At 44.5% G+C, this 27,694-nt stretch overlaps 2 protein-coding genes across 5 annotated transcripts in view; both read left to right on the top strand.

Moving 5' to 3' along the window:
• The first annotated feature begins 1,129 nt into the window (after positions 1-1,129).
• LOC118083852 (radial spoke head protein 6 homolog A) lies at positions 1,130-13,459 on the top strand. The gene is made up of 6 exons (XM_035112820.2): positions 1,130-1,851; positions 3,483-3,717; positions 4,195-4,953; positions 6,250-6,388; positions 11,740-11,857; positions 12,897-13,459. Exons 1-6 carry the CDS (start codon positions 1,196-1,198, stop codon positions 13,126-13,128), a joined length of 2,139 nt encoding a protein of 712 aa, XP_034968711.1. The 5' UTR covers positions 1,130-1,195; the 3' UTR covers positions 13,129-13,459.
• A 2,418-nt stretch (positions 13,460-15,877) lies between these two features.
• The window catches only part of CENPE (centromere protein E), a 40,233-nt gene continuing 28,416 nt past the window's right edge, over positions 15,878-27,694 (top strand). For all 4 annotated transcript variants that reach the window (XM_060278483.1, XM_060278482.1, XM_035112331.2 and 1 more), the window contains exons 1-11: positions 15,878-16,159; positions 19,383-19,477; positions 19,715-19,804; positions 19,885-20,003; positions 20,708-20,830; positions 21,097-21,178; positions 22,069-22,136; positions 22,710-22,775; positions 25,370-25,421; positions 26,449-26,536; positions 27,107-27,236. In XM_060278483.1, coding sequence (XP_060134466.1) covers positions 16,104-16,159; positions 19,383-19,477; positions 19,715-19,804; positions 19,885-20,003; positions 20,708-20,830; positions 21,097-21,178; positions 22,069-22,136; positions 22,710-22,775; positions 25,370-25,421; positions 26,449-26,536; positions 27,107-27,236 — 969 coding nt within the window. In that variant the 5' untranslated portion in view covers positions 15,878-16,103. The remainder of the gene's footprint in view (positions 16,160-19,382; positions 19,478-19,714; positions 19,805-19,884; positions 20,004-20,707; positions 20,831-21,096; positions 21,179-22,068; positions 22,137-22,709; positions 22,776-25,369; positions 25,422-26,448; positions 26,537-27,106; positions 27,237-27,694) is intronic.

Below are 27,694 nucleotides of genomic sequence, written 5' to 3'. Positions count from 1 at the left end.
ACAAAGCTGTTTGATCTCAGCCAGGAGTTCCATAGAACTGGGACCCACAAAACTGAATGCACAACTCCTGGTGGATAAAAATCTGAGTCATTGGGGACCATGGATAGCTCAGTTGTTTAAGAGCATAGTGCTGATATGCCAACATTGCAAGCTTGATCCCCATGTGGGACAGCTGCATATTCCTGCATTGCAAGGGGGGGGGGGTTGGACTAAATGATCCTCAGGAGTAAATTGCCATTCATTCCATTTATATAACCCTTTATCCGAACATCCCAGGGCAGTGTACAACATTAAAAACATAATCTACGTAGCACAATAAAAAATAATAAAATCTTTCTCTGTTTCTCTCTCTCTCTCTCTCTCTCTCTCTCTATATATATATATATATATATATATATATATGTCATATACATATATATATGTTTTCTGCTGCTCCAGAGAAGCGGACACGGAGCAATGGATTCAAACTTCAAGAAAGAATATTCCACCTAAACATTAGGAAGAACTTCCTGACAGTAAGAGCTGTTCGGCAGTGGAATTTGCTACCAAGGAGTGTGGTGGAGTCTCCTTCTTTGGAGGTCTCTAAGCAGAGGTTTGACAGGCATATGTCAAGAATGCTTTGATGGTGTTTCCTGCTCGGCAGGGGGTTGGACTGGATGGCCCTTGTGGTCTCTTCCAACTCTATGATATAGATGTGTGTGTATAGCCTACATATCTGTATATATACACACACACACGTAATAATAAATATGTTTCTCAGTGTTTGTTTCACAGGAATTACTTTTAGGATCTCCCTGCCGCCCCCAAGCACCAGAAGTACCCAGACGACGACCAACGAGCTTCTTCTTTGAGCGGCAAAGCATTTGTCCACACATATCGCCTGATGAACACAAGGAGGCGGGACCTTCCACCCCTTCTTCCCTCAGCAATCCTCCTATCAGGATGAGCCTTCGGCTTGCCCTCCTCTCCCCCCTCCGCGTTCCCTTTCGCTCCCACCTCCAACGTCAGCAGCCGTTTGCTCTCCTTGTGGCTCCTCCCCCTCTGGGCGTCGCGGCCAATCCGCTCCCCCTAGCAACGGTGTCAGGTTTACCTTAGCAACGCCGGTGCAGCAGCTGGTGTGAACCGTTGCTAGGGAGAGACAGAGAAAGAAAGAAAGAGGCGAAGCTAAGGAAGACAGCAGATCTCCCACTTCCCCATGGCAGATCCTCCAGGCGACCAGCCTCAGAATGGGGAGAACACCCAGCAGCAGGAGCCCCCCAGGCGGCCCAGCCAGCCAGACGCCGGGGGCCAGCAGCCAGAGGCACCAATGGTTTATGAAACTGAAGGAGGCCAAGGCCCTGACCAGGAGGGCTCCATCATTTCTGGTGAATTGCCGGATCAGCTACCCCGAGGCAGCATGTACCAACCCCAGGAGCCAAGGCTGAGCGTCTATGAACAGCCAGACGGAAGAGGCGGCATATACCAACCTCATCAGGCGAGGGGAGCCCTGCTTCAGGCGAGGGGCGGCATGCCGCCTTGGCAGCAGCAACAGCCGCAGCTGCTGCAACCGCCGACCCAGAGGGGAAGCCTCCCTCAGATTCAAGACCCCGTGGGAGGCATGTATCAGGACCAAATGCAGCAGCCGGTCCTAAGAGGCAGCTTCCACGTGCCAGTGTCAAGGGGCAGCCAGATCATGCAACAGGAGAGCTTAGCACACGGCCCTTACCAAACTCACGAGCCTGGCTTGGGCCTCTACCAGTTGGGGGCCACCTTGATGGAAGATCAGATCCCTGATCCGGGACCCAGAGCATTGGCGATAAAGAATGCCAAAGCCTACCTGCTGAAGACGAGCCTCAAAACTGGCGTGAGCTTGTGAGTACGGGTAGAAACGGAACCCGGGCGGGAAAAGGAAGAATCTCTCGTCAAGTGGGACTGGGCAAAATGTGGGTAGGCAAAGTAAAGGAGTCCGCCAAAATTGAATACGTGTGTCATAGGATGTGATCCTGGGGCTAGGGAAATGGCTGTAGTCCTCTGGGTGTTCTTGGGCTCTGACTATCATTAGCCCCGGGTTAGTTCAGTCGGTGGAGCGTGAGACTCTTAATCCCAAGAATGTGGGCTTGAGCCCCGCATTGGGCAGAATATTTCTGCATTGGGAGGGGGTTGGACTAGATGACCCTTGTGGTCCCTTCCGACTCTATAATTCTGTGATTTGATGATGGGAATTGTAGTCCTAATAGCAGAATTGAATGTCTTGGAAGAGGGCATGGAAGCCTAAGCAGGTGCACTGTGTACTGCATGATTTTGTTGCAGGTCCCACTAATTTCTTGTTGGCCTTATGTGCCAAAGCACCCACCAAGTATGTTTTAGCTTATGTGGAATGGGCATATGAACAGCAGAAAATTTTATATATCTATACTTCCGTTGTATATAGTTGATTACTGTATAGGAAGGGACTCATCCTGCTGTAGATGGGATAGCAAGATAGGGAGCAGATGGAATTTATAGGCTGCAATCCACTGCACATTTAAATAGGAGTAAGCCCCTTTGAAACACAGTGACACTTTCAAGTGAATATACATAGGAATGCTCGGTAATTCACCATTAAAAAAAACCAAAGACATTGTTCCCTCTGCGTCCTTTAGGGCTGGATAAGGGGGAGGTTCTCAAATGGCAGGACATTATGGCAGAGAGGATAACATTGTTCATAAATGTAACTGTTTCTTAATGGTGGACTGAGTGCCCTCATACTATAATATTAAAGCAATGGAGCACATAGCTTTTAAAGAGATTTAGCAGTACAGTGGTACTTCTACTTACAAATAACTCTACTTACGAATTTTTCTACTTACAAATAGAGCTCCGTCCGCCATCTTGGATGCGGTATAGATAGGGTTGCTTCGACTTACGAATTTTTTCTCCCAATGCATTCCTATGGGATTCGACTTACAAATTTTTTCGACTTACAAATGTGTGTTCGGAACACATTAAATTCGTAAGTAGAGGTACCACTGTACTTGATAAATAATTGTTCATTTTAAATGTGACAAATTGATGTGGGAAACTTGTGCCAATTGTCAGCAGTCGCATTATGGGCACTGTCCAATAGTTGCCTGTGAGATCAGCACAACATTCCACAGCACAACATTCAGTCTCTAGACTGAAGTAGGAAATTGCATTTTCCCAGCAACCAAATATAATACTGCAATTAGGATTTCCCTACAACAGAAATGCTGTCTCCAAAGAAAATGCTTAGAGCATGGGTGGGTGACCTGTGGCTCTCCTGTGGACTACAACTCCCATCACTCCTGACCATTGGCCATACTATCTGAGGCTGTTGGGAGTTGGAGGCCAACAATTTTTGAAAAGCTGCAGTTTCCTCACCACTGTCTTAGAGAATACATTGTGCTTTCACAAATATATGAAACCAATTCTATTTGGAATGCATTGCAGTAAGCCGATGTCTCCTCTGGGATGGCGTGGCATCTCTTTTCCTAATTTCATAGGTATGACCATCTTTCTGACATGCTGGCCAAGATTCTGGATGAGCGGCCTGAAAACCCAGCTGACATAATTGAGAACATCAGTAAGGAAGTGAAGTGTGCTCGGTTCCAGAAGAAATTGGACACACTCCGAGACGAATATGAGAAACATCCAACTTTTGAACTGGCTGAAATGTATAAGGCATTATTCCAGAAAGCTGGTGGAGAAGGAACAGACCAAGAAATGGAAGAGGAATTGGTGAGTCACTGCAACACATAAAAACTGAAAAACTCATTGACATCTGTCCAACTTTACTCTTCCCCATTCAGAATGCTAGCAATAAACTGTTAAAAGCTAGAACAGGCCAATTCCCCTTTCTTCAGTTTTCTTTCTCTCCCCCTCAGCTCTCTCTCAACATTCTGTAAGTCCTGGAAGCTCAAAGGTCCTTGTCAGAACCACTGGGCTCAGTCATTGTTGTAGAAAGAACATAAGGAATTTGTGTCTGGTTAAACCTAATTATTAAGCTCACCATAGCCTTAACATGTTTCTTTTTCAGGCCCCTTAATTTGCATGCATATAAGCAAGGCTGCAATTTTGTTCATACTTAAATCCCATTGAACTCAGTAAACTTGCACAGGATTGGACTGCACGCAAATTTAGGATCACTGTGTATAGAAGTAAATAATTATTTAGAATAAATAATTGCTTATCTAATTCTGGCACTTTCCCCCCTAGCCAGAAACTCCTCTACCCAACGTCATGGAGACAGCCTTCTATTTTGAACAGACTGGAATTGGCTTGAGCTTAGAAGAATATTACCACATATTCCTGGCCCTCAAACAGCTGGTCAGCACACATCCAATCCAGACTTGTCGCTTCTGGGGCAAAATCCTAGGCATTGAAGCAAACTATATTGTAGCTGAAATTGAGTTCCGTGAGGGGGAGGAGGAGGAAGAGGCAGAGGAGGAGGAATTGGCTGAGGAGGGACAAAAAGAGGGGAGCGAAGGCAGAGATGATGATGAAGAGGAAGATGAAGAAAAAGATGAGCCACCAAAGCCAAACTACAAGCCGCCACCAGTAATACCAAAAGAAGATAATCGAACTGGCGCCAATAAATACACTTATTTTGTTTGCAATGAAGCAGGGAAACCCTGGATGAGATTACCCCAGGTGACACCTGCGCAGATAGTGAATGCCCGGAAGATCAAGAAATACTTCACTGGAAGACTAGATGCTCCCATTGTGAGTTACCCCCCTTTCCCAGGCAATGAGTCCAATTACCTGCGAGCCCAGATTGCCCGCATTTCAGCAGCGACCCAGATCAGCCCATTGGGCTTTTATCAGTTTGGAGAAGAGGAAGGAGATGAAGAGGAAGAGGGAGGAGCTGGAAGGGACAGTTATGAAGAAAATCCTGACTTTGAACCTATTTCCGTGCCAGAGTTGGTAGAATCCCTTGCCAACTGGGTCCACCATGTACAGAATATTCTAATGCAGGTATGCTTAGTGAGCCCTATGTGATGCTCGGCAAACTCCTTAAGTGCCCTTTATTATTATTAAGGGGTATATCAATAAATAGTGATAAATACATCTTACTATCATACCAAAAATATATTTAGATGAAACACTGTCTTCTTTGCTTCTTGCTTGCAGTTCTGTACCACCCATCAGTTTCAACTGGATGGCCTTATATCCTCCCTTTTCCAACACCAATGCAGATGGGCTTCTTTGTTGAGTGTCCTGAACAGCTGCAGCAACTCGGCCTCTGCTTTTACAAGGGGTGGGTGGGTGGGTGCGTAGGGGGCTGCTGTTAAAGAATATCAATGCAGTCGTACCTTGGATCCTGAACGTCTTGCAACTTGAACGTTTTGGCTCCCGAACACCGCAAACCCAGAAGTGAGTGTTACGGTTTGCAAATGTTTGTTGGAACCCAAACGTTTGACGGGGCTTCCGATTGCGTGCAGGAAGCTCCTGCAGCCAATCGGAAGCCGCACCTTGGTTGTCAAACGTTTTTGGAAGTTGAATGGACTTCCGGAATGGATTCTCTTCGACAACCAAGGTACAACTGTATCTTTCCCCACACCCCATCTTCCACTGCTGCCCAGCCCTCTTTTAATGGTCAGGAACATCTGGCTGGGGAGGCAGATATCTGTCTATCTGGCCCCTGGAACACTCTCCAGGCCACACCCCGAGTTCTTCCCTCACTGGAATGTCTCCTTGAACTCTGATGAGGCCTGTTGCTCATCTGGATGGAGAAAATAAAGCAATGTGTGAATACACATAGAAATTAGCCTACTGTACAAAGGTAAAACCTACATTAATTGCTCCGCTCACTTGTTTCTGGCTCTGCCCATACACAATAGAATTTGGTCCTTGGGCTGAAAGGTTCCCCCACCTCTGCTCTAGATAGACAACACTCTGTCTTAGAGCATTCAGCTTCTTAGTCCTCCTTTTGGTTCATGGCATGTAGTGTCCTCCAGTTGAAGCAAGTTCAACATTTCACATTGGGGGCTGTGCATGAAAGCCAGAAGAAACAGGTGCCTTATGAGAGGCTGCATGGGATTACAGCCAAAAGGCATAGCAGAAATGGAGGTTAACACAAAAAATGAACACACACAAAGAGAAACAGGAAAAAATAAAGAGTGCTTTAAGAATCCCATCGAGTATAAATTCCCTGTGTTCCTTCCTATTTGTAAGATGCCTTCATATTATTAGCAAAGGAATATTGCCTGACCGGATGATAACCGAGTTCACATTAATCTTGCTTTGTAACCTGTGGTATATTGGATGTAGGGACGCTGTACTTGGGTTAATCCCTATCAAAAATCAGAGGAAGAAGAAGAGGAGGATGAGGAAGAGGAGAGACCAGATGAACAAGAAGAATCACAAGAAGTAGGACCCCCACTTCTCACGCCACTCTCTGAAGATGCAGGTAGACCAGAGGCCAGACATGTTTGATGCTTTCCCTCTTTTCCTTTACAGATATTACAGACTTGGAGGCTTTGGCCAGTGCAGAAAGTAGGTGGTGGTTTGAGATTGTAGATCATTAAGTGTATAGTACTGTATTACTAAAATGAATCAACTCTTCATAGTGATTTTAAGTAGTATGGTTTGAAAAGGGGGAACTTCTTTTTCCTCAATCAAACATGGAAGTAAGGCAACAACAGGGACTTCAGTTGGAATGTAGATTAATGCTAACATTTTTATAAGCCAAAGAAAATCCCGTGTTGCAAAACAGAACACTCTAAACAACAAGAAGCAACACGTTGGCTAATAATATACTAACAAAATCTTTATAACATTATACTGTTTCAAAATTCATAAACAGAAGACATATGATATGTGCATGGAGTCACAAGTAATAGGTATCAAATAAATGTTCCATAAACAAGAATGGTAGGTGTGGTAAGTCACTGAGATGGAGGCAAAATGCCTTTCCAAGGTCAATATCCTATAAATGTAAGATGATAGGTGCTCTAAACGTAGCAGTAGGGTACTCCAAGCCCAGCAGCAAACAGAACAGTTCTTCCAGGATAATGAACTGTTTCAATGATAATTCTTCATCAACTGGCAATGATATAAAATGAAATACATTGCAATGAAATACATTACATTCAAATACAATACAGAGATTGAAATGGCAGGCTTGCATATAAACAACCAATAATAAATACATACCAAATTAATTGTCCCCAAAGGTACATCAATTAGCCATGGATCAGCAACCACTTAAAAGTGTAGCAAGCTGATACTGTTAGCAGAACCCTACTAGCATTATAAAGGCTATCCACAGGTACAATGAATCACATTAAATTTCCGTATAGGAGAGCATCGATCCCGCATTAGGAATCGAGTCATGGAGGCACCTCTAGTTGAGCATTTTGTAAAACACCATCATGCAGATACAGACCTACTTTACCATAGCTGTCGAGTTTTCCCTTTTCTCGTGAGGAAGCCTATTCAGCATAAGGGAATTTCCCTTTTAAAAGGGGGGGGAACGTGGCAGCTATGCTTTACACGGTCCTATGGGTTAATCCCCCTTCATGGATCAATGCCTTGTCGTGGCGAAGGGGCTTGAATAACTCGGAGAAGCTATGAGCTATGCCATGCAGGGCCACCCAAGATGGACAGGTCATAGTGGAGAGTTTTGACTAAACGTGATCCACCTGGAGAAGGAACTGGCAAGCCACTCCAGTATCCCTGCCAAGAAAACTCCATGGACAAAGACAACAGGCATATAAAAGTTATGACGCTGGAAGATGAGCCCCTCAGGTCGGAAGGCGTCCAACATGCTACTGAGGAAGAGCGGAGGACAAGTACAAGTAGATTCAGAGCTGATGAAGCGGCTGGGCCAAAGCCGAAAGGACGCTCAGTTGCGGATATGCCTGGAAGCGAAAGGAAAGTCCGATGCTGTAAAGAAAAATATTGCATAGGAACCTGGAATGTAAGAACCATGGATGGAGGTAAGCTGGATGTGGTCAAAAATGAGATGACAAGAATAAATATCGACATCCTGGGCATCAGTGAACTAAAATGGAAGGGAATGGGCGAATTCAGTTCGGGTGACTATCATATCTACTACTGTGGGCAAGAATCCTGTAGAAGAAATGGAGTGGCCCTCATAGTCAACAAAAGAGTGGCAAAAGCTGTATTGGGATGCAATCTCAAAAATGACAGAATGATCTCGATACGAATCCAAGGCAGACCTTTTAACATCACAGTAATCCAAGTTTATGCACCAACTACCGGTGCTGAAGAAAGTGAAATTGACCAATTCTATGAAGACCTACAACACCTTCTAGAAATGACACCAAAGAAGGATGTTCTTCTCATTACAGGGGATTGGAATGCTAAAGTAGGGAATCAAGAGATAAAAGGAATAACTGGCAAGTTTGGCCTTGGAGTTCAAAATGAAGCAGGGCAAAGGCTAATAGAGTTCTGTCAAGAGAACAAGCTGGTCATCACAAACACTCTCTTCCAACAACACAAGAGACGACTCTACACATGGATATCACCAAATGGGCAGCATCGAAATCAGATTGATTATATTCTCTGCAGCCAAAGATGGAGAAGCGCTATACAGTCAGCAAAAACAAGACCTGGAGCTGACTGTAACTCAGATCATCAGCTTCTTATAGCAAAATTCCAGCTTAAACTGAAGAAAGTAGGAAAAACCACTGGGCCAGTAAGATATAATCTGAATCAAATCCCTTATGAATACACAGTGGAAGTGAGGAACAGGTTTAAGGATTTAGATTTGGTGGACAGAGTGCCTGAAGAACTATGGATGGAGGCTCGTAACATTATACAGGAGGCAGCAACGAAAACCATCCCAAGGAAAAGGAAATGCAAGAAAGCAAAATGGCTGTCCAACGAGGCCTTACAAATAGCGGAGGAGAGGAGGCAAGCAAAATGCAAGGGAGATAGGGAAAGATACAGGAAACTGAATGCAGATTTCCAAAAAACAGCAAGGAGAGACAAGAGGGTCTTCTTAAATGATCAATGCAAAGAAATAGAGGAAAACAATAGAATGGGGAAAACCAGAGATCTGTTCAAGAAAATTGGAGATATGAAAGGAACATTTCGTACAAAGATTACCATAATCAAGGACAAAAGTGGTAAGGACCTAACAGAAGCAGAAGACATCAAGAAGAGGTGGCAAGAATACACAGAGGAATTATACCAGAAAGATATGGAGGTCTCGTACACCCCAGGTAGTGTGGTTGCTGACCTTGAGCCAGACATCTTGGAGAGTGAAGTCAAATGGGCCTTAGAAAGCACTGCTAATAACAAGGCCAGTGGAAGTGATGATATTCCAGCTGAACTATTTAAAATTTTAAAAGATGATGCTGTTAAGGTGCTACACCCAATATGCCAGCAAGTTTGGAAAACTCAGCAATGGCCAGAGGACTGGAGAAGATCAGTCTACATCCCAATTCCAAAGAAGGGCAGTGCCAAAGAATGCTCCAACTACCGCACAATTGCGCTCATTTCACACGCTAGCAAGGTTATGCTCAAAATTCTACAAGGCAGGCTTAGGCAGTATGTGGACCGAGAACTCCCAGAAGTGCAAGCTGGATTTCGAAAGGGCAGAGGAACCAGAGACCAAATAGCAAACATGCGCTGGATTATGGAGAAAGCTAGAGAGTTCCAGAAAAACGTCTACTTCTGCTTCATTGACTATGCAAAAGCCTTTGACTGTGTCGACCACAGCAAACTATGGCAAGTTCTTAAAGAAATGGGAGTGCCTGATCACCTCATCTGTCTCCTGAGAAATCTCTATGTGGGACAAGAAGCTACAGTTAGAACTGGATATGGAACAACTGATTGGTTCAAAATTGGGAAAGGAGTACGACAAGGTTGTATATTGTCTCCCTACTTATTTAACTTATATGCAGAATTCATCATGCGAAAGGCTGGACTAGATGAATCCCAAACCGGAATTAAGATTGCCGGAAGAAATATCAACAACCTCAGATATGCAGATGACACAACCTTGATGGCAGAAAGCGAGGAGGAATTAAAGAACCTTTTAATGAGGGTGAAAGAGGAGAGCGCAAAATATGGTCTGAAGCTCAACATCAAAAAAACCAAGATCATGGCCACTGGTCCCATCACCTCCTGGCAAATAGAAGGGGAAGAAATGGAGGCAGTGAGAGATTTTACTTTCTTGGGCTCCTTGATCACTGCAGATGGTGACAGCAGTCACGAAATTAAAAGACGCCTGCTTCTTGGGAGAAAAGCAATGACAAACCTAGACAGCATCTTAAAAAGCAGAGACATCACCTTGTCTACAAAGGTCCGTATAGTTAAAGCTATGGTTTTCCCAGTAGTGATGTATGGAAGTGAGAGCTGGACCATAAAGAAGGCTGATCGTCGAAGAATTGATGCTTTTGAATTGTGGTGCTGGAGGAGACTCTTGAGAGTCCCATGGACTGCAAGAAGATCAAACCTATCCATTCTTAAGGAAATCAGCCCTGAGTGCTCCCTGGAAGGACAGATCGTGAAGCTGAGGCTCCAATACTTTGGCCACCTAATGAGAAGAGAAGAATCCTTGGAAAAGACCCTGATGTTGGGAAAGATTGAGGGCACTAGGAGAAGGGGACGACAGAGGACAAGATGGTTGGACAGTGTTCTCGAAGCTACGAACATGAGTTTGACCAAACTGCGGGAGGCAGTGCAAGACAGGAGTGCTTGGCGTGCTATGGTCCATGGGGGTCACGAAGAGTCGGACACGACTAAACGACTAAACAACAACAATGGGTTAATCAGAGAAAATTTGGGATGAGGAGAGATCATGTTAAATTACTGCACCAACAAGAAACCAGACTGATTTACTTATTTAAATCCCTGCACTTGGAGAGTTTGAATACTGAATTAGATTTAATTTGTTTTATTTAAGTTTTCTGATAAGATGGCTACTGTTTGTGTTTGCTACTGTTTGTGTTTGATAGATGGATACTGTATCTTTGTAACTTTGCTAGATGGATACTGTATCTTTAAATTTCCTCATATTTTATGTGATTCATTGCACCTGTGGATAGATAATACTGATACTGTTGGCAGAACCCTAGTAGCATTATAAAGGCTATCCACAGGTGCAACGAATCACATAAAATTTCAGGAAATTTAAAGATACAGTATGTTTAGAACATTTTTATCAGGGCATCTTCAATAAATCATTGGCTTAATTCAGGCATCCCCAAACTGCGGCCCTCCAGATGTTTTGGCCTACAACTCCCATGATCCTTAGCTAGCAGGACCAGTGGTCAGGGCTGATGGGAATTGTAGTCCAAAACATCTGGAGGGCCGAAGTTTGGGGGTGCCTGGCTTAATTGATCTATCTTAGCATTGCTTGTCTCAGTCCACTCAAAGAACATGGGGGCATTCTCATTGAAATATCAGTGAAACTAAAAAGATTGAAAGCATTTTTCTCAGAGAGACAGCCATACTCACGTTTCCTTCCTTAGGTTAATATCAACATAAAGTTACAAATGGTGTGATGTATTTAAGAGAAGTATGCCTGTTCAGGGTTTGAGCCAGCTTGGAAGACTTAATATTGTATGTGCCTCACATTAGGCAAGGTTTTTGTTTATTCCAGTCCTTCCTGAAACTTCCCTCACTGTCCTGATGCTGCTTTTTCTTCAAAATCAAACTGGTGATTTAAGAACACTGTTTAAGAAATGTAGCATGTTTTTTTTCCTCAGGTAAAAGTTTTACAAATGCAAAATGTCTTACTTAATTTTTCTCAAGTAACCAAGAATAAATTTGTTTCTTAAACAGACATTCAGAACATCCCACCATGGTCAGCAGAGACATCAACAAACTTAGTTCCTCAATATGCCCTTGCAGTTCTTCAGGCCAATTTATGGCCTGGAGCTCATGCCTTTGCTATTGGAAGGTAAGAAGCAGGGATCACTTGGGTTGCTTGATAATCTGTTGTTTCTTCTTCTAATTGTATCATCTTTCCAAAGCTGTTATTAGGTTTTCCAAGGAAATGATGCCAGTAGAGGCTTCTCTTGAAATACTAATAGCGATTTCAGGGAAGCCATTTTTGGCAAGGCTGTGGAAGGGAGTGAAAGGGTTAAATGTTCACTTCTCGCCTTTCATTTGGCCTTAAGTTTATTTGTCGTCATATCCGGAAGAAGCAAGCAGTCAGTATATTTGTCCCCTGAACTGTAATGTGCAATTCTGTACAACTTCTTGTATCAGTTAATTGGAGGAGCATGATATTGTTGTTCCAATCATTTTGGAAATGATCCATAGTGGAGACTGCGGTGTCTTTGTGATTTATACAACCTGAGCCTACAATGGAGGGGTTCACAGCACATCACCCCAGGAGGTTCTTTTGCTTTTCCTATAGCCACAGCCTTGAATTCCAGCAGAAATTAGGCCTGGTTCTTTCTGCCTTTCCAGCCTGCTGCTTTTGCATCAAGCTTCTAGCTCTCATAACTCTCTCATCTGGCCTTTTGTCTTTCTAACTATAGCAGGCCATTACCAGGATGGCCTGGATATGCCAGCAATCGAAAACATGCTGGATCCAGGAATTAGAACGGGGGGGGGGTACAGCCCCCCAACAACTAATAACACTATGATGTGATGTGATCATGGTATGATCATTTCTTTCATTTGCTGTGATCTTGGGGAAAGGTAATGCAATGTCACTTCACATATTTTACTTTACTAAGGTGGCAATCCTATACTAAGCTTCCTGGAAGCAAGTCCCATTGAACTCAAGAGGGGTTTCTTTTGAGTAAGCATGCAGAGGATGTTAACCTTTCAGGTGGTAGGTGGTACAGAGGAGGAAACCTTGCAGTTAAGCTTTTGGCAGTAGCCATATGTCATACATAAAATATAGATCCAGCCTCAAGCCTTGGAGAGAAAGGACAGTTGGATTTTTACTTTCAAGTAATGTTATGATATTTCGCTTCTTCCTTTAGGAAATTTGATAACATCTATATTGGCTGGGGTCACAAATACAGTGCAGAAAATTTCAGCCCTCAGTTGCCACCGCCCGTGCAAACTGAGTACCTTAGCGGGCCAGAAGTCACAGAAACAACAGACCCAACTGTGGAAGAAGAGATGGCACTCAAGGCTGCACAAGAGGAAGCACTGGCAGCTGAAGAGATGGAAGAGATGGATGAGGAAGAGGATGAAGAGGATGATGATTAAACTCCAAAGAGCAAAAATTGCTATAGTATTTTTTTCCTAAGCATGTATAAACTTTTCTACTAATGTATTAGAATAAGCAAAGTATAATATATAGAAATATATGGATAGCTGTTGGATTAATTTCAAAGAAGTGTTTTGTCTTACTGTTTTTGGGACTGGTGCTTTTACTGTAGTAGATGAAAAGCTTTACCTGTTAATGGAGTCACTTGGAGACCTTGGCAACAAGCAACTAATACATCTCATTAATATTATCATTATTAACAATATTAGAACAAACAGAGTGCTGAATGATCACAGATAGACAAACTTTGTCCTAATCCTTCTCACACTGTATAACAGCACAGGTTATTTCTATGAGTCAAACCATAAGAGGGTCTGAAAGGTAGGATATAAACATTTTAATACAGAAATATAATTATTACTCTTCATGAAGGCAAGCCAGTACTTTTCTGGTAGCATTCAGGCCCAAACGAGAACATTTGGCCCGGGGGGGGGGATGGTAACTTGATCTCCTAACTTAAAAATCAACTTTAAAGCTGCTCTGAGGGCTCCCATTTTTTTTGTAGCAGTGCTAGGGAAGGGGATGTTTAACATTTCCCCCATGCTTATTTGGGGATCTCATTTTTTGACAGAATTACAAGCCTGGTAGATGAAGGGAACGCTGTGGATGTAGCCTATCTTGATTTCAGCAAGGCCTTTGACAAGGTGCCCCATGATATTCTTGTAAAGAAGCTGGTAAAATGCAGGCTAGACAATGCTACCATTCAGTGGATTTGTAACTGGCTGACTGACCGAACCCAAAGGGTGCTCATCAATGGCTCCTCCTCATCCTGGAGAGTAGTGACTAGTGGGGTGCCACAGGGTTCTGTCTTGGGCCCAGTCTTATTCAACATCTTTATGAATGACTTGGATGATGGGCTTGAGGGCATCCGGAGCAAGTTTGCAGATGACACCAAATTGGGAGGGGTGGCTAATACCCCAGAGGACAGGATCACACTTCAAAATGACCTTAACAGATTAGACAACTGGGCCAAAGCAAACAAGATGAATTTTAACAAGGAGAAATGTAAAGTACTACACTTGGGCAAAAAAAAATGAAAGGCACAAATACAGGATGGGAGACACCTGGCTTGAGAGCAGTACATGTGAAAAGGATCTAGGAGTCTTGGTAGACCACAAACTTGACATGAGTCAGCAGTGTGATGCAGCAGCTAAAAAAGCCAATGCAGTTCTGGGCTGCATCAATAGGAGTATAGCATCTAGATAGTACCACTGTATTCTGCTCTGGTCAGACCTCACCTGGAGTATTGTGTCCAGTTCTGGGCACTGTAGTTCAAGAAGGATACTGACAAGCTGGAATGTGTCCAAAAGAGGGCAACCAAAATGGTCAAAGGCCTGGAAACGATGCCTTATGAGGAACGGCTTAGGGAGCTGGGCATGTTTAGCCTGGAGAAGAGAAGGTTAAGGGGTGATATGATAGTCATGTTCAAATATATAAAAGGATGTCATATAGCGGAGGGAGAAAGGTTGTTTTCTGCTGCTCCAGAGAAGCGGACACGGAGCAATGGATTCAAACTACAAGAAAGAAGATTCCACCTAAACATTAGGAAGAACTTCCTGACAGTAAGAGCTTTTCGGCAGTGGAATTTGCTACCAAGGAGTGTGGTGGAATCTCCTTCTTTGGAGGTCTTTAAGCAGAGGCTTGACAGGCATATGTCAAGAATGCTTTGATGGTGTTTCCTGCTTGGCAGGGGGTTGGACTGGATGGCCCTTGTGGTCTCTTCCAACTCTATGATTCTATATTTCTCAATCTAAATCAGCCCCTCACAGCTGCTGTTAGCCACACCAGGGAACAGATAAGAGGTACTTTGGAGTGGAGATTTAGATTGGGGAAACAGTGCAGGGGGAAAGAGTTAAAAACACTAGCAAATGATTCCTGCTGGATCCAGGGATTATTAGAATGGTGTGGCATACAGCCTACTTCCTCCCCGCCAAACACGTAACAAACATCTGCGGTGACCACTCACAATAGCAGCTTGAATAGCAGCTCTTAGCCACCTCCCCTCCACTTGTGATAATAACTAGGTATTAACTGCTAAATTAAAAGATGTTCGAAAACCCTCGAAATTCACACATACCCGACGCGACCTAGGGAGGTTTTCCTGCCATTTATTATACAGGGGGAGGGTGACACCGCTGCCCAATTACATTCGTGATACGTTATTGAGTTCCCCGTTGTTTTTAGGCTGCTCTTATTTTATCTGTAAGCCGCCTTGAGTCTTTGCCAAGCGCGAAACGATAAGAAATAATTTCCCACGGGCAGCTACCGGTAGCACTTTCAATCAGCTGGGGGGTGGGGGAGGCGCTCTAAATAAACAGGAAAATATGCCCCGCTTTGTCTCTCAATCCAAAAACGCTTGAGGAACTATTGGAACAAAAGGAGTAAAGAAACAAGGCTTAGCAGCTTCTTCCGCGAACAACGTAAGTGCTTTAAAGGGGACGCAATTAATCAACGCGCTCGCAAGGCTGAGAATCCGATCCAGCCAATCAGCAAGTGGCTTTCTTGCCTGTCCTGACCTCACCCAAGAGCGACAACGGGGCGGAGGGGAGGAAAAAAACAAAACCAAAGGAACCTTTTTAACCCCAACACCACCGTGGCCCTTTTAAAACAAGGAAAAGGGGGAAGCTTTCGCTCATTTCCCGAGAGACAAGAAGGAGGCTCGAATCTGTCGAAACTCCCGCTGGTACTTTATACAGGATCGCGCGCTCTTTGTCTCATCGCCTCTCCTCCGCCCAGGCGCCTGAGATCGATTCGCCCACCCACCCCCTCCTCATAGAGTAGACATTACTGCGGTCCAACCTGTGGGCGGGGATTGAGCGCCTACGTCACCAACGGACCGGGGGAAATTCAAACTGTGGAAGTGAAACAGTGAAACCGGTGGCGGGTGAGGGCCGAGGCGGCTTCATTTGGACAGATGGCTGAGGAAGGTGGCGTCACGGTCTGCGTGCGGGTGCGCCCGCTCATAGCGAGGTGAGTTTCTGGGTGTGGGGAAATAGGAGTGCAAATCAAGTCTACTTCGAAGTAAGCACGCGTGGAGAGGTGCGCGGCCTTAACAGCCTGGCCAAATAGGGATGCGAAGCCCTGAGAAGGAAGCTTGACTCTTGAATAGGGCGCACATCCTGTTCCTGCGGCTGTCCTCTGCTTCTATTTCTGTTTGCTATTAAGTGCTTCTCCCCTCCCCCCCTTTTATTAAATGCGCGTGGATTAAAGGGGGGGATCCGGGTTTTAAAATTGCTGTAAACCCGGCTTGATGGTGAAGGGCGGGTAATACATTTGATGCTGAAAATAATCATAAAAGTCCTTCCAATCCTGCTTCCCCACTCTCCTTAAATTTTATTATTTATACCCCGCTCATCTGGCTGTAGTTAGAGCAGTGGTTCCTGACCTTTGTTTGACCATGCCCCACCTAAGCATCTCTAAAAATCCTGATGCCCCACCCTGCCCCATGACATATAATTTTTATTCTCAAATTGCCCCCTTGTAGGGGGTGTGCCCCATGTTGGGAACCATCGGACTAGGAGCTGGGAGAGCAGCTTGACCAGGCATCCCCAAACTGCGGCCCTCCAGATGTTTTGGCCTACAACTCCCATGATCCCTAGATAGCAGGACCAATGGTCAGGGAAGATGAGAATTGTAGTCCAAAACATCTGGAGGGCCGAAGTTTGGGGATGCCTGATCTAAGGCCAGGAACAATTCATCTTGTAGCTGAATTGTGCTGTAAATGTCAGATGCACTTGTTTTATAATCTTCAGAATGTGAATATTATGTTGTAATAAACAAAACCTGCCCTTATTCCCTTAAGGCAGGCATAAACAACCTTGGCTCTCCAGATGTTTTGGAACTACAACTCCCATGATCCCTGACCACTGGCCCTTTTAGCTAGGGATCATGGGAGCTGTAGTTCCAAAACATCTGGAGAACCATGGTTGCCTATGCCTGCCTTAAGGGGTATACAAGAGCCCTTGTAGAGTCCTTTGGAGGTTCTCCATCGGTAGGAGAAAATAACAAAGGCCAACCAAAGAATATTGAGAAGCAAAGCAGCTAATAAGCTTGATCTTTATTGACTGTTGCAACAGGGTGTTCACACAGGAGGAAAGAGACCCAGAACAAAAGCGTGCCTGCCCCTATATAGACACTTAAAATTGCCCACCCTCCAGAACAAGGCCACCCCCAGAAGTGTCATACATGCATCACAGAAAAGGGTGGTCTACAGCAGAAATCTGAGTACCTTGTTTATCTCCTGTCTGGCAGTTTACCTGTTAATGTTGGATTACCCGGGAGCCTGGCCATTCTTTTGTTATACTACTGGAATCCAGGTCACAGGTCTCAGGCTCACTCCATGCACACCTTAAATGTGCCCTTAATGGGGAGGTTTTCCCATTTCCTACCTCCTTTCAGAGGAACATTTGGTCAGATTTGGGAGAATCAAAATGGCTTCAGGATTGTCTTCTTGCATGTTTTAGCTTGGTACATTTATGAACATTTCTTATATATAGATAAGACCCTAATTTGTTTATTTCAGTGTCAAAAATGCTCCAGAAGGGTATGGGTACTCTAGAGCAGGCATACTTCTAAAAAGGCATTTAATCAAACAGGAGCTGGATTTTAAAAGTTATTCTCAGAGGGACAAAGCAAACACTTACTCACAGGTGCTTCATTCCTAGGACTTGTTCTACCACCCTTAAATTTGGGTACAAATAAGTGCTTACAATGCGCTTTGCACATGCTCTGCACAGCAAGGTACTCAATATAACTTGCACATGGTCATAATGTTAAGTCAACAGCTGCAAACATCTCTAGATACTATTTTATTGATTTTTATTTTTTTAATTTCTATACTGCTTTATATTTTAAAGAAAAATCTCACAGCTGTTTACAGCATATTAAATCAATAAAACAATCTGAAGAAAGTCAAATATAGAGTATACAGTCAAAGCAACATAACAGAAAACTAAAATATTATCTTAAAGATTTCAAAATAAAACATTATGAAGGAGGTCAAATACAGAATACAGTGGTACCGAGGTTTCTGAGACAGCGAGAGAAAGGAGGCCGCCCAGCATCCATCCAAGCCGGGCAGGAGAGCCCAGGAAGGCGCGTTGGCTGCGGCGAAGGCGAGGCCCGTAGGCTGCGAGGAGCCAAGGGGAGCCGGGCCCGGCGCTGCCTTACCCGCCGTGGTGCTTCTTCTGCCGGACCGGCTGCAAGGGGATGTTGTCAGTCATGGCCGCGGCGGCCGAGGAGGCGCACCAGCGGGGAGGATCTCGCCGCGCACTACCGTAGCACCCTCGCCAGGCGTGGCCCAGCCTCTCCGCGCTCTGATCGCAGAGGCGGCGCTGCCGAGGATGACCGGGCAGGCTAGGGGCTGGGCGGTGAGGCCGGCAGGGCAAAGGCGCAGCAGCAGCCGGCCTCGCCGAGAGAGCCGCGGCACAAAGACAGCAAGAGAAAGGAGGCTGCACTGGCGTCCATCCAAGCTGGGCAGGAGAGCCCAGGATGGCGCGCTGGCTGCGGCTCTCTCAGTGAGGCCGGCTGCTGCAGCCCAGTTGTGGATGCTCCAATGCCTTCACGGAGGCCCGGAGCGACTGTGGAGGCATCAGAGCGTCCTACAGAGGCCCCGCAATTGGCCTCCAGCTGCAGAGGCCTCCACAACTGCCCCACAGGATGCCTAGCAGGTAGTTTTCCAGCCCCAAAGTTAGGTAAGGAAAATACAGTAAATGTTAATTTTTTTCATCTACAATACTGTCTTAATTATTTTATAGTACAGTACATTGATTATTGCCTTCATTTTATGGATCAATGGTCTCATTAGACAGTAAAACTTGTGTTAAATTGCTGTTTTAGGGGGTGTTTTTCATTGTCTGGAATGGATGGGAAAGTTCGCTTCAGTTTATGAACGCTTCAGTTTATGAACAGACTTCTGGAACCAATTGTGTTCATAAACCTAGGTACCACTTTACATATTTAACATAGTAGGGCTGGCGAGTGTGCGCCCCTCCCCCTAGGCCAGGTGGAAATGGCCTTGCAGGGAACGGCCTTCCTTTCGGCTCATGAGCCTCTTCAGTAGGGCTGGTGAGTGTGGGCCCCTGAGATAGTCTCAGGACCAGACAATTAGAAGATCAGTGTGGGTCTAAGTATTTCCTTAACACCATCGATTTCTCTATACTCTGGAATCTCTAACAGTGTTTTGTTCCTTAAGAGAGGGTGCAGATCCTGAAGACAAACGGAACATTTTGTGGAAAACTGAGGAATGCACCATATCTCAGGTTGATGGGACAAAATCTTTCACCTTTGGTAAGCACTTGATAAACACTGAAATACTTTGTAAACTTCTCTGAGTGTTTGTTTACAATTAAGTGCTGTATAAATTTTATTAAGTACATACATTTGGTATACCATAAAAACATGCAAGCAACTTTTTTGAAAGCAGCCAGGTGTGCTTCTTCCAGTCTAACTTACAAGTTGGCAAATTGACAAATCTTGAAGATGGAGTTTGATTTCTGTGAACTGAACCTTTTTCTTTTTTTGAAGATCGGGTGTTTCATTCTTCAGACAATACCACAGAAGTCTACAAAGGGGTGGCTGCTTCAATTATAAAGTCTGCTGTTCAGGGATATAATGGTACATTAAACATCAACACATTTGAATGCTTGCACTGTATTTGGGTAGTGGTCTGAGCTAACCATTGCTTTTCCTTTTAGGAACTATTTTTGCCTATGGCCAAACTGCTTCAGGAAAAACTTACACAATGTTGGGGACCAAAGATTGCCCAGGAATCTTACTGATGGCCATCAATGATGTTTTCAATAGCATCTGTGGAGTAAGTTTTTCTGCTAGCTGAACTTTGTTTCAGATACCACATTAGTGCTGCAAAGCTGCGTATTGAACCTGCTTTTCTTGATTTCCTAGCTCCACTTAGGAGAAAAGGCTGTGCAGCCCCTATATAGCAGTTTCCATTTCTCATGTAATAATCTTGTTGGCCAATAAGTATTGTGAGTGGAACCAATACAGTAATACCTCCGCGAACATCCGCCTTGTCTATCGTCCATTCCTGCGAACATCGGTGGCAAACCCAGAAGTACTGGAACGGGTTACTTCCGGGTTTGCTGCTCACCCATGCGCAGAAGCACTAAATTACGCAGAAGCACAAACTGCTCCTCACATGTGCACAGACGCAGGGCTTTGTTCTGCGTCCTTTTCGGTTAGTGGCCGGGGCTTTGGAACGGATCCCGGCCGCAAAATGAGGTACGACTGTATAGAGATCAGAGATGGGAAACTCCGTTGCTCTTCAGATGTTGTTGGAGTCTGATCCCATCACATCCATCAGCTATGCTAGCTGGGGCTAATGGGAGCTGCAGTGCAACATCATTTGGAGGTCCATAGTTCCCCATCTGTAGTATAGTTCATAAGGCAGGTGGGAATGTTTTAGTGATGGCATTGATGGGGTGGGGGCACAGGGAGTCATGTTACATTAGTTCTCAACAATTAGGGATGCTGATGCATGCATTCTCTTTACTTTTTTAGATTCCTAACAGGGAGTTCCTACTCCGTGTATCATATATGGAAATCCACAATGATACAGTTCAGGACCTACTGTGCAGCAACATAAGGAAAAGGAAACCCTTGGTTGTTCGTGAAGACATCAATGTAAGTAACCATTGTTACCTTTCCAAGTGACAGTGCCAAAGCTCCCACATGGCCTTGTAACAGGGAAAGTAAAATTCTGGAAGTCGGCATGTTGTTGACAGTTGCCTACTTGGACTCTGTCCATTTAGCTTCTGCATTGATTAAAATCTCTTTTTCTTGAAAGTTGACCTAAAGTTAGCTAACTGCCTATATACAAAGAGGTAACACCTAGAATCAATACTGTGTCATGTTATGTGATTTATTTATTTATTTAAAATCTTTTGTAGAGGAATATCTTTGTTGAAGATCTGAGTGAAGAGGTGGTGGTTTCTCCAGAGCAAGTTGTGGGCTGGCTGCAGAAAGGAGAAAGTAAGACTTAATATCTGGTGTGACTTAAACACATACAGAGATTCCTGTGCAGCTCTGATACAGTGGTACCTTGGTTTATGAACTTAATCCGTTCCAGAAGTCCATTCCAAAAAAAAAAGCGTTCCAAAACTGAGGCACACCTTCCCATGGAAAGTAATGCAAAATGGATTAATCCATTCCAAACTTGTAAAAACAACCCCTAAATCAGCAATTTAACATGAATTTTACTATCTAACAAGACCATTGATCCATAAAATGAAAGCAATAATTAATGTACTGTACTATAAAATAAAGTATTGTTGATGATAACAAAATTTTTAAGAATTCTTATCTGCACTGATGATAGTCATTGTTTGGATTTATCCATTTCCACAGTCACACAATCAATCAGTAGCTGAACTGGGATCCACACAGACACACCCCCCCCCCCCCCCCGCTGCTGTGGGAAATGTTCCCTATTCCCTAGAGCACGTGCCTCCCACAGCGGCATAGGGGGGAGTTGTGCGCCCACCAACCAGATGGCTGGAGGGCACACAGCTTCCCTCCCAAGCCTCTGCAGGGATTGCTCTCCTCCCGCATCGGCATGGGGCAGAGTTGCGTGCGCGCCTGCCAAATGGCTGGTGGGCGCGCAGCTTCCCTCCCTGGCGGCTGCGGGAAGCGCTGTGATGACCCCCTTCTCTGCTGCCGGAAAACGGAAGTGTGGCACTCAATGGAAGTGCACCCCCAAACGGAGTACGTTCGTATACCAAAAAAAATATGCGACCCGGAACTCATTTTTGGGTTTGACGTGTTCGTAATCCAAAAAGTTCATTAACTAGGCTGTTCGTAACCCAAGGTACCACTGTAAATCTAAATCCATCAACTTTATCTCTGTGTTTTGTTCTGAATAGAAAACAGGCACTATGGTGAGACCAAAATGAATGAAAGAAGTAGCCGCTCGCATGCAATCTTCCGTATGGTAAGTGATCATGAATTTTATTTTACTGATTTCTTTGATATTCTTGGACTCCAAAGTCGCATCAGCCCTGACCATTGGCCATACTGATGGGAGATGGAGTCCAACAACATCCAGAGGGCAGCAGGTTCCCTATTCCTAGTTAGTACCTGGCTATGATGTCTGGCAGGTTATGAGAGAGAGATTATTTATTATTATTATTATTATTTATTATTATTATACAATTCTTCCACTTGGCGATTTACCGTATAAAAACACAAAAATATATGCCATAATAATAAACAATAAAACGCATAGTTTAAAAGGCCATTGATCATTTAATTAGCCAAAGGCCTAGGAGAAGAGGAATATTTTTGCCTGGCACCTAAAATATGTAACAAAAGCACCAGGCATGCCTCCCTGAGGAGAGCATTCCACAAGATATGCAAGTTCTAGGTTCTGTTGGTCGAGGGTAGGTGTGCTACAGTATATAGACCCACATGTCACAAACTGCTATTCGTGTTGGCTATTTTTGTTAGTCTCTAATCTGTGATCTGATAGTAAAACAAGTTCACAACTTTGCGTGCTTTTTTTAAGATAATTGAAAGCAAAGAGAAGACTGATAGTTCAAGCTACGACGGCGCTGTAATGGTTTCTCACTTGGTGAGTTCTTTGAAAGATAGAACTGAGGTTTGTAAATGGGTTGGTAGAAAAAACTACTATTGAAGGATGCTGCAGCTTGTGTGCATTACAGGAACATGAGACAAGCCCTGCTGGATCACACCAACGGCCTGTTTATTCTAGTATCCTGTCCTCACAGTGGTGAACCAGGTGCCCGAGATCCAAGCAGGACCCCAGCTTAACAGCTGTTTCTCTACTTATGATTCACAGCAGCTGGTAGTGGAGGCGGAACTTAGCCATCATAGCTAGTAGTCCTTGATAGACTTGTACTCTATGGATTTGTCTGATCCTCTTTTAAAGGCTTCCAAGTTGGTGGCTATTACTATGTATTGAGTGAGTGAATTCCATAGTTTAACTATGTACTGTGTGAAGAAGTTCTCTCTCTTGTCTGTCCTGAATCTTAGCTTTGTTGGCTGACCCTGAGTTCTAGTATTATATGAGAGAGATGGAGAGAAACTTAGCCCTATCTGCCTTCTCGATACCATACAGAATCTTATTCACCTCTAGCACGTCCCTCCTTAACTTGCCTTTCCTCTGAAAGCCCCAAATGCTTTAACATTTGGAGGAAAGAGGTTTGTGTGCCATATGACCCACTCTGCCCCCTAAGCTAGGCTGCTGTCCTAAGATGAAGTAGAGCAGGGGTCAGAAACCTTTTTCAGCCGTGGGCCGGTCCACCGTCCCTCAGACCTTGTGGGGGGCCGGACTATATTTTTGACAAAAAAAAGAACGAATTCCTATGCCCCACAAATAACCCAGAGATGCATTTTAAATAAAGGCACACATTCTTCTCATGTAAAAATACCAGGCAGGCCCCACAAATAACCTCGAGATTCATTTTAAATAAAAGGACATATTCTACTCATGTAAAAACACGCTGATTCCGGGACCGTCCGTGGGCAGGATTTAGAAGGCAATTGGGCCACATCTGGCCCCCGGGCCTTAGGTTGCCTACCCCTGAAGTAGAGGATGTTGTCTTGCCACCAATCTGGTTAACTTGGCTATACAGAAAGAGGTGCTTCGGTTCAGGGAGGAAATATATTGGGCCAGCCTTGTGTGCTTTCTGTTTGCGATCTGTCCGGCAGAGCCAAATATATATTGGGACTGTGGAAGGCTAATGAACTTCTGAAGTGTTTAATAGGGCTGTTTCTGCCTGGGAAATAGCAGCAACAGAAATTCAGTTGCTCTGGGTTTCAAGTCCGTTTGGCACAGAAGTCCTAATGTTTATTCAAAAGCAAGTTCCATTGACATTGCTGGAACATACTGAAGAGGTGCAGACTAAACAATGCCCATATTATTATTACATTTATGTCCCACCTTCAAGAAGCTAAGGTGGCCTACTTGATTTTGTCCCCCTCCATTTTATCCTTACATCAACCCTACGAGGTAAGTTAGGTTGAGAGACCAAAGTCTTTGTGGCTGTGTGGGGATTTGAACCCTAGCCTCCTATGTCCTAGCCAGACACCACTATGCCACATTGGTTCCTTGGACTATAGTAGAAATTCAGTTACAGTGGTACCTCGCAAGACGAATGCCTCGTCCAACGGAAAACTCGCAAGACGAAAGCATCTTGCGATTTTTTGGGAGACTCGCAGGACGAATTGTTCTATGGCCGTGCTTCGCAAGACGAAGTAGCCTCACCACCCTGTGCTCCAGAGGCTGCGCGCGAACGGGAGAGCAAGCGCATAGACAGCAGGCAGGCTGGCTGTCTGGAGGGAGGGAGCCTCTCCCTGACCCTCCTCCTGCTTCCCCCTCCCCGCCCGCACAGCCGCCTGGGCCGGGCTTGGGCCGAGAGGAAGAGGCGCTCGGTTTAAAACTTTCCGGAGTGGCCCTGGCACTTGGGGGCAATGTGGCTGCTGTGGCTGCTCCTGGGCTCTGCGGGTGAGTCGGCGCCAGACGCGAGGCTGGAGGGCGAGCTGGGGGAAGGGGAAGTAAGCGCGCCACGGGGACGGACCTGCAGGAACCCCGGAGGGTAGCGGCGCCTCACGCCCCCCTCGCGTCTTATGTCCCCATCAGGCTGAGGATTGACTTCGTTCTGACTTTTTTTGCCCATAGGAACGCATTAATTAAATTTCAATGCATTCCTATGGGAAACCGTGCTTTGCAAGACGAAATTTTCGCAAGACGAAACGACTCGTAGAACGAATTAATTTCATCTTGTGAGGTACCCCTTTATGTCTGTTCTTAAAGTGATCAAAACATCAAATCAGAGAGTATGCACATCCTTCTACCTTTTTCTTCTGTTGCAGACCATCATGAATCTGAGATGCAATCTACAGATGACTGGCTCCCTTTAACACACATTTCCTCTGTTCTTTCGCTTTCATGACGGTTAAATGTTGTTCAGTTAAATGTATTTTCTCCCAGATGTAGTGACCAGTGCTGCACAAAATTGTTGTTGTTCCTTTGATTTAAACTCGTGGCCAGGGACCTTTTACTGCTCATGTACAGTCTCAGAAACTCATTTATCTCAGGCTTTCATCTGCCGCTGTTTGGAATTCAGTCGTTCAATCAATAGGTGATTTGAATAGATCTTGTGTGAGAATGGTGTCTTAACACAGTCTTACTTACATTTTCAGAATTTCGTAGATCTGGCAGGAAGTGAAAGAGCTAGCCAAACAGGTGCTGAAGGTATGTAGCTGATGATGATGATAAAGCTTTTCTGGTAATCTGCTAAATCCTAACTTGTAAAACATGTAAAAAACCTGACAAGTAATTCCCACCCCCAGGGTTCTGTTGCTGGGCATGCTTGCTCTTATTTATGTAAGCCATTTACAGCTTAACAGTAAAATTCATCATATTTGGAACACAAGAGTGATGCAGATGTAACTTTCCCTACTAGGAGACTCTTGCACAAAAATCTAACGGCAAGGATGAGGATCTGTGGTGCTCTAGAAGTTGGATACAAACTCCTAGCAATCCTAGCCAGTATGGCCAGTGGTCAGCAATGATGGAAGTTGTCTTCCAACAACACATTGGAGGATCACAAGTTCCTCATCCCTGCTTCTGCAGAGACTATTGTAAACTGCCCCATGATCCTTAGATGAAGGGTGGTATATAAATTTAATGAATATAATATTTGGTTATAGGCCTTCTAGCATTATCTTCCTCCTTTTGGCTGAAGTTATTCAATATTTCTGAGTTAAATGGCATAATTCATCACAGCACTAATAATGTTGAAGTCTTATTGGGTGTCTCCAATGCAGTCCTTTCATTGACAGAAGGAACAGGTTGGCAAAACAGGGGAGAGAATTTTTTTTGGTGATTCACCCTACACAGGACCCTGTGCCCCTCTTTAATCTGTTGCAGAGGATTGAGGAAACATCTAGAGCAGATTTAAGGACGGAATGGGGAATCGCTGAAAATTGCCCATTCTGCTGATAGTTGCCTTCTGTCAGGAGATGGGCAACTTTGGATACTGCCCAGTATTGTTATTTAACACTTGTAAAGTTCCTAAAAGTTTCTTTTAATAGGAATCTATTTTCATATCTGAAAAGCTTGTGAGCCTATGGGTAGGTAAAAACAATAGAAGAGGAGGAAAAATGGAGAATGAAGAAGAAAGCAATCACATTCAGGAGCTCTATGTTAACTCCCAATATGGTAGCTGTGAGGGACAACTTTTTTGTTGTCTGAAAATAAAATTATGTTTGATGCCTAGGGATTCGTCTCAAGGAAGGCTGCAATATAAACCGGAGTCTCTTCATCTTGGGCCAAGTTATCAAGAAGCTTTGTGATGATCAGGCTGGGTAAGGACAATGTAGTTAAGAAAAGTTCTTTAGTTTGTGCTGTATTGAAAAGTGTTCTCACTTGATTCTAGACCAGGCAGCCAATGTAGTACAGTGGTACCTCAGTTAACGTACTTAATTGGTTCCGGGGTGCCATTCGCTCCCCGAAAAGTACTTAAACTGAGCGCCGTTGGTGTGCGAAGCACCGATAGAGCGCTTCTGCGCATGCACAAACTGCGCAGATCGCTTCTGTGCATGCGTGGACCGCGCAGATCGCTTCTGCGCATGTTCGCGCGGCGGAACCCAGAAGTAAACACTTCCGGGTCCGCGGAGTACTTAAACTGAAAGTACTCAAACCACAGCATACTTTAACTGAGGTATGACTGTACCATCCCTAGGTTGTTTGACTACAGTTCCCACCACCGCAGGCAATCTGTCTGGGCCTGATGGGAGTTGTCATCCAACAACCTTTGGAAGGCACCACATTGGGCTGTTTCTGTCCTATGTAATAGATCAGCTCTTGGGCCAATTTTCCTCTACTTAATAAGTAAAAACTTCATTGTTCCTTTTTTGTTCATCCTCCTTCACCAGAGGCTACATTAACTACAGAGATAGCAAGCTAACACGGATTCTCCAGAATTCACTGGGTGGAAATGCTAAGACTGTTATTATCTGCACAGTCACTCCAGCATCCCTAGAAGAAACTTTTAGCACGCTCCAGGTAAAACCATACAGTTCCATTTCCTTCCTCGAAAAGTTTTGTGGGCAAAGTTGCCCAAATTGACAAGTAGGCAAGAAATTATTTCCCTTTCTCTTTAACCTGGCATGCTTTGTTCTAGTACAGGCATCCCCAAACTTCGGCCCTCCAGATATTTTGGACTACAATTCCCATCATCCCTGACTACTGGTCCTGTTAGCTAGGGATCATGAGAGTTGTAGGCCAAAACATCTGGAGTGCCGCAGTTTGGGGATGCCTGTTCTTGTATATGTATCTGGAGTTATAGAACTATGAGAAATCAGACTTCCCCTTCAAAGACTTCCTCTAATAGCTGGGGTGGATACTAACATTTGCAGAAACAACCCCTTCAACTCTTTTAAAAAGGGAGCCTGTAAAGACTAAGCTTTCATGGTAGTCATGGAGTCTTGAATATCAGGTGGAAAAGGAAAAGGTGGGGAGAA

This window comes from Zootoca vivipara, chromosome 9 (genome assembly GCF_963506605.1).
Source record: "Zootoca vivipara chromosome 9, rZooViv1.1, whole genome shotgun sequence".
Classification (NCBI taxonomy): domain Eukaryota; kingdom Metazoa; phylum Chordata; class Lepidosauria; order Squamata; family Lacertidae; genus Zootoca; species Zootoca vivipara.
This window is presented reverse-complemented; position numbering and strand designations above follow the sequence as displayed.

Excerpts from the sequence above, each read along its gene's own strand:
- LOC118083852 (XM_035112820.2), top strand. The coding sequence starts at position 1,196 with ATGGCAGATCCTCCAGGCGACCAGCCTCAGAATGGGGAGAACACCCAG. Across the intron at positions 1,852-3,482 it reads CTCAAAACTGGCGTGAGCTT|GTATGACCATCTTTCTGACA; the intron begins GTGAGTACGGGT and ends CTAATTTCATAG. Across the intron at positions 4,954-6,249 it reads TACAGAATATTCTAATGCAG|GGACGCTGTACTTGGGTTAA; the intron begins GTATGCTTAGTG and ends TATTGGATGTAG.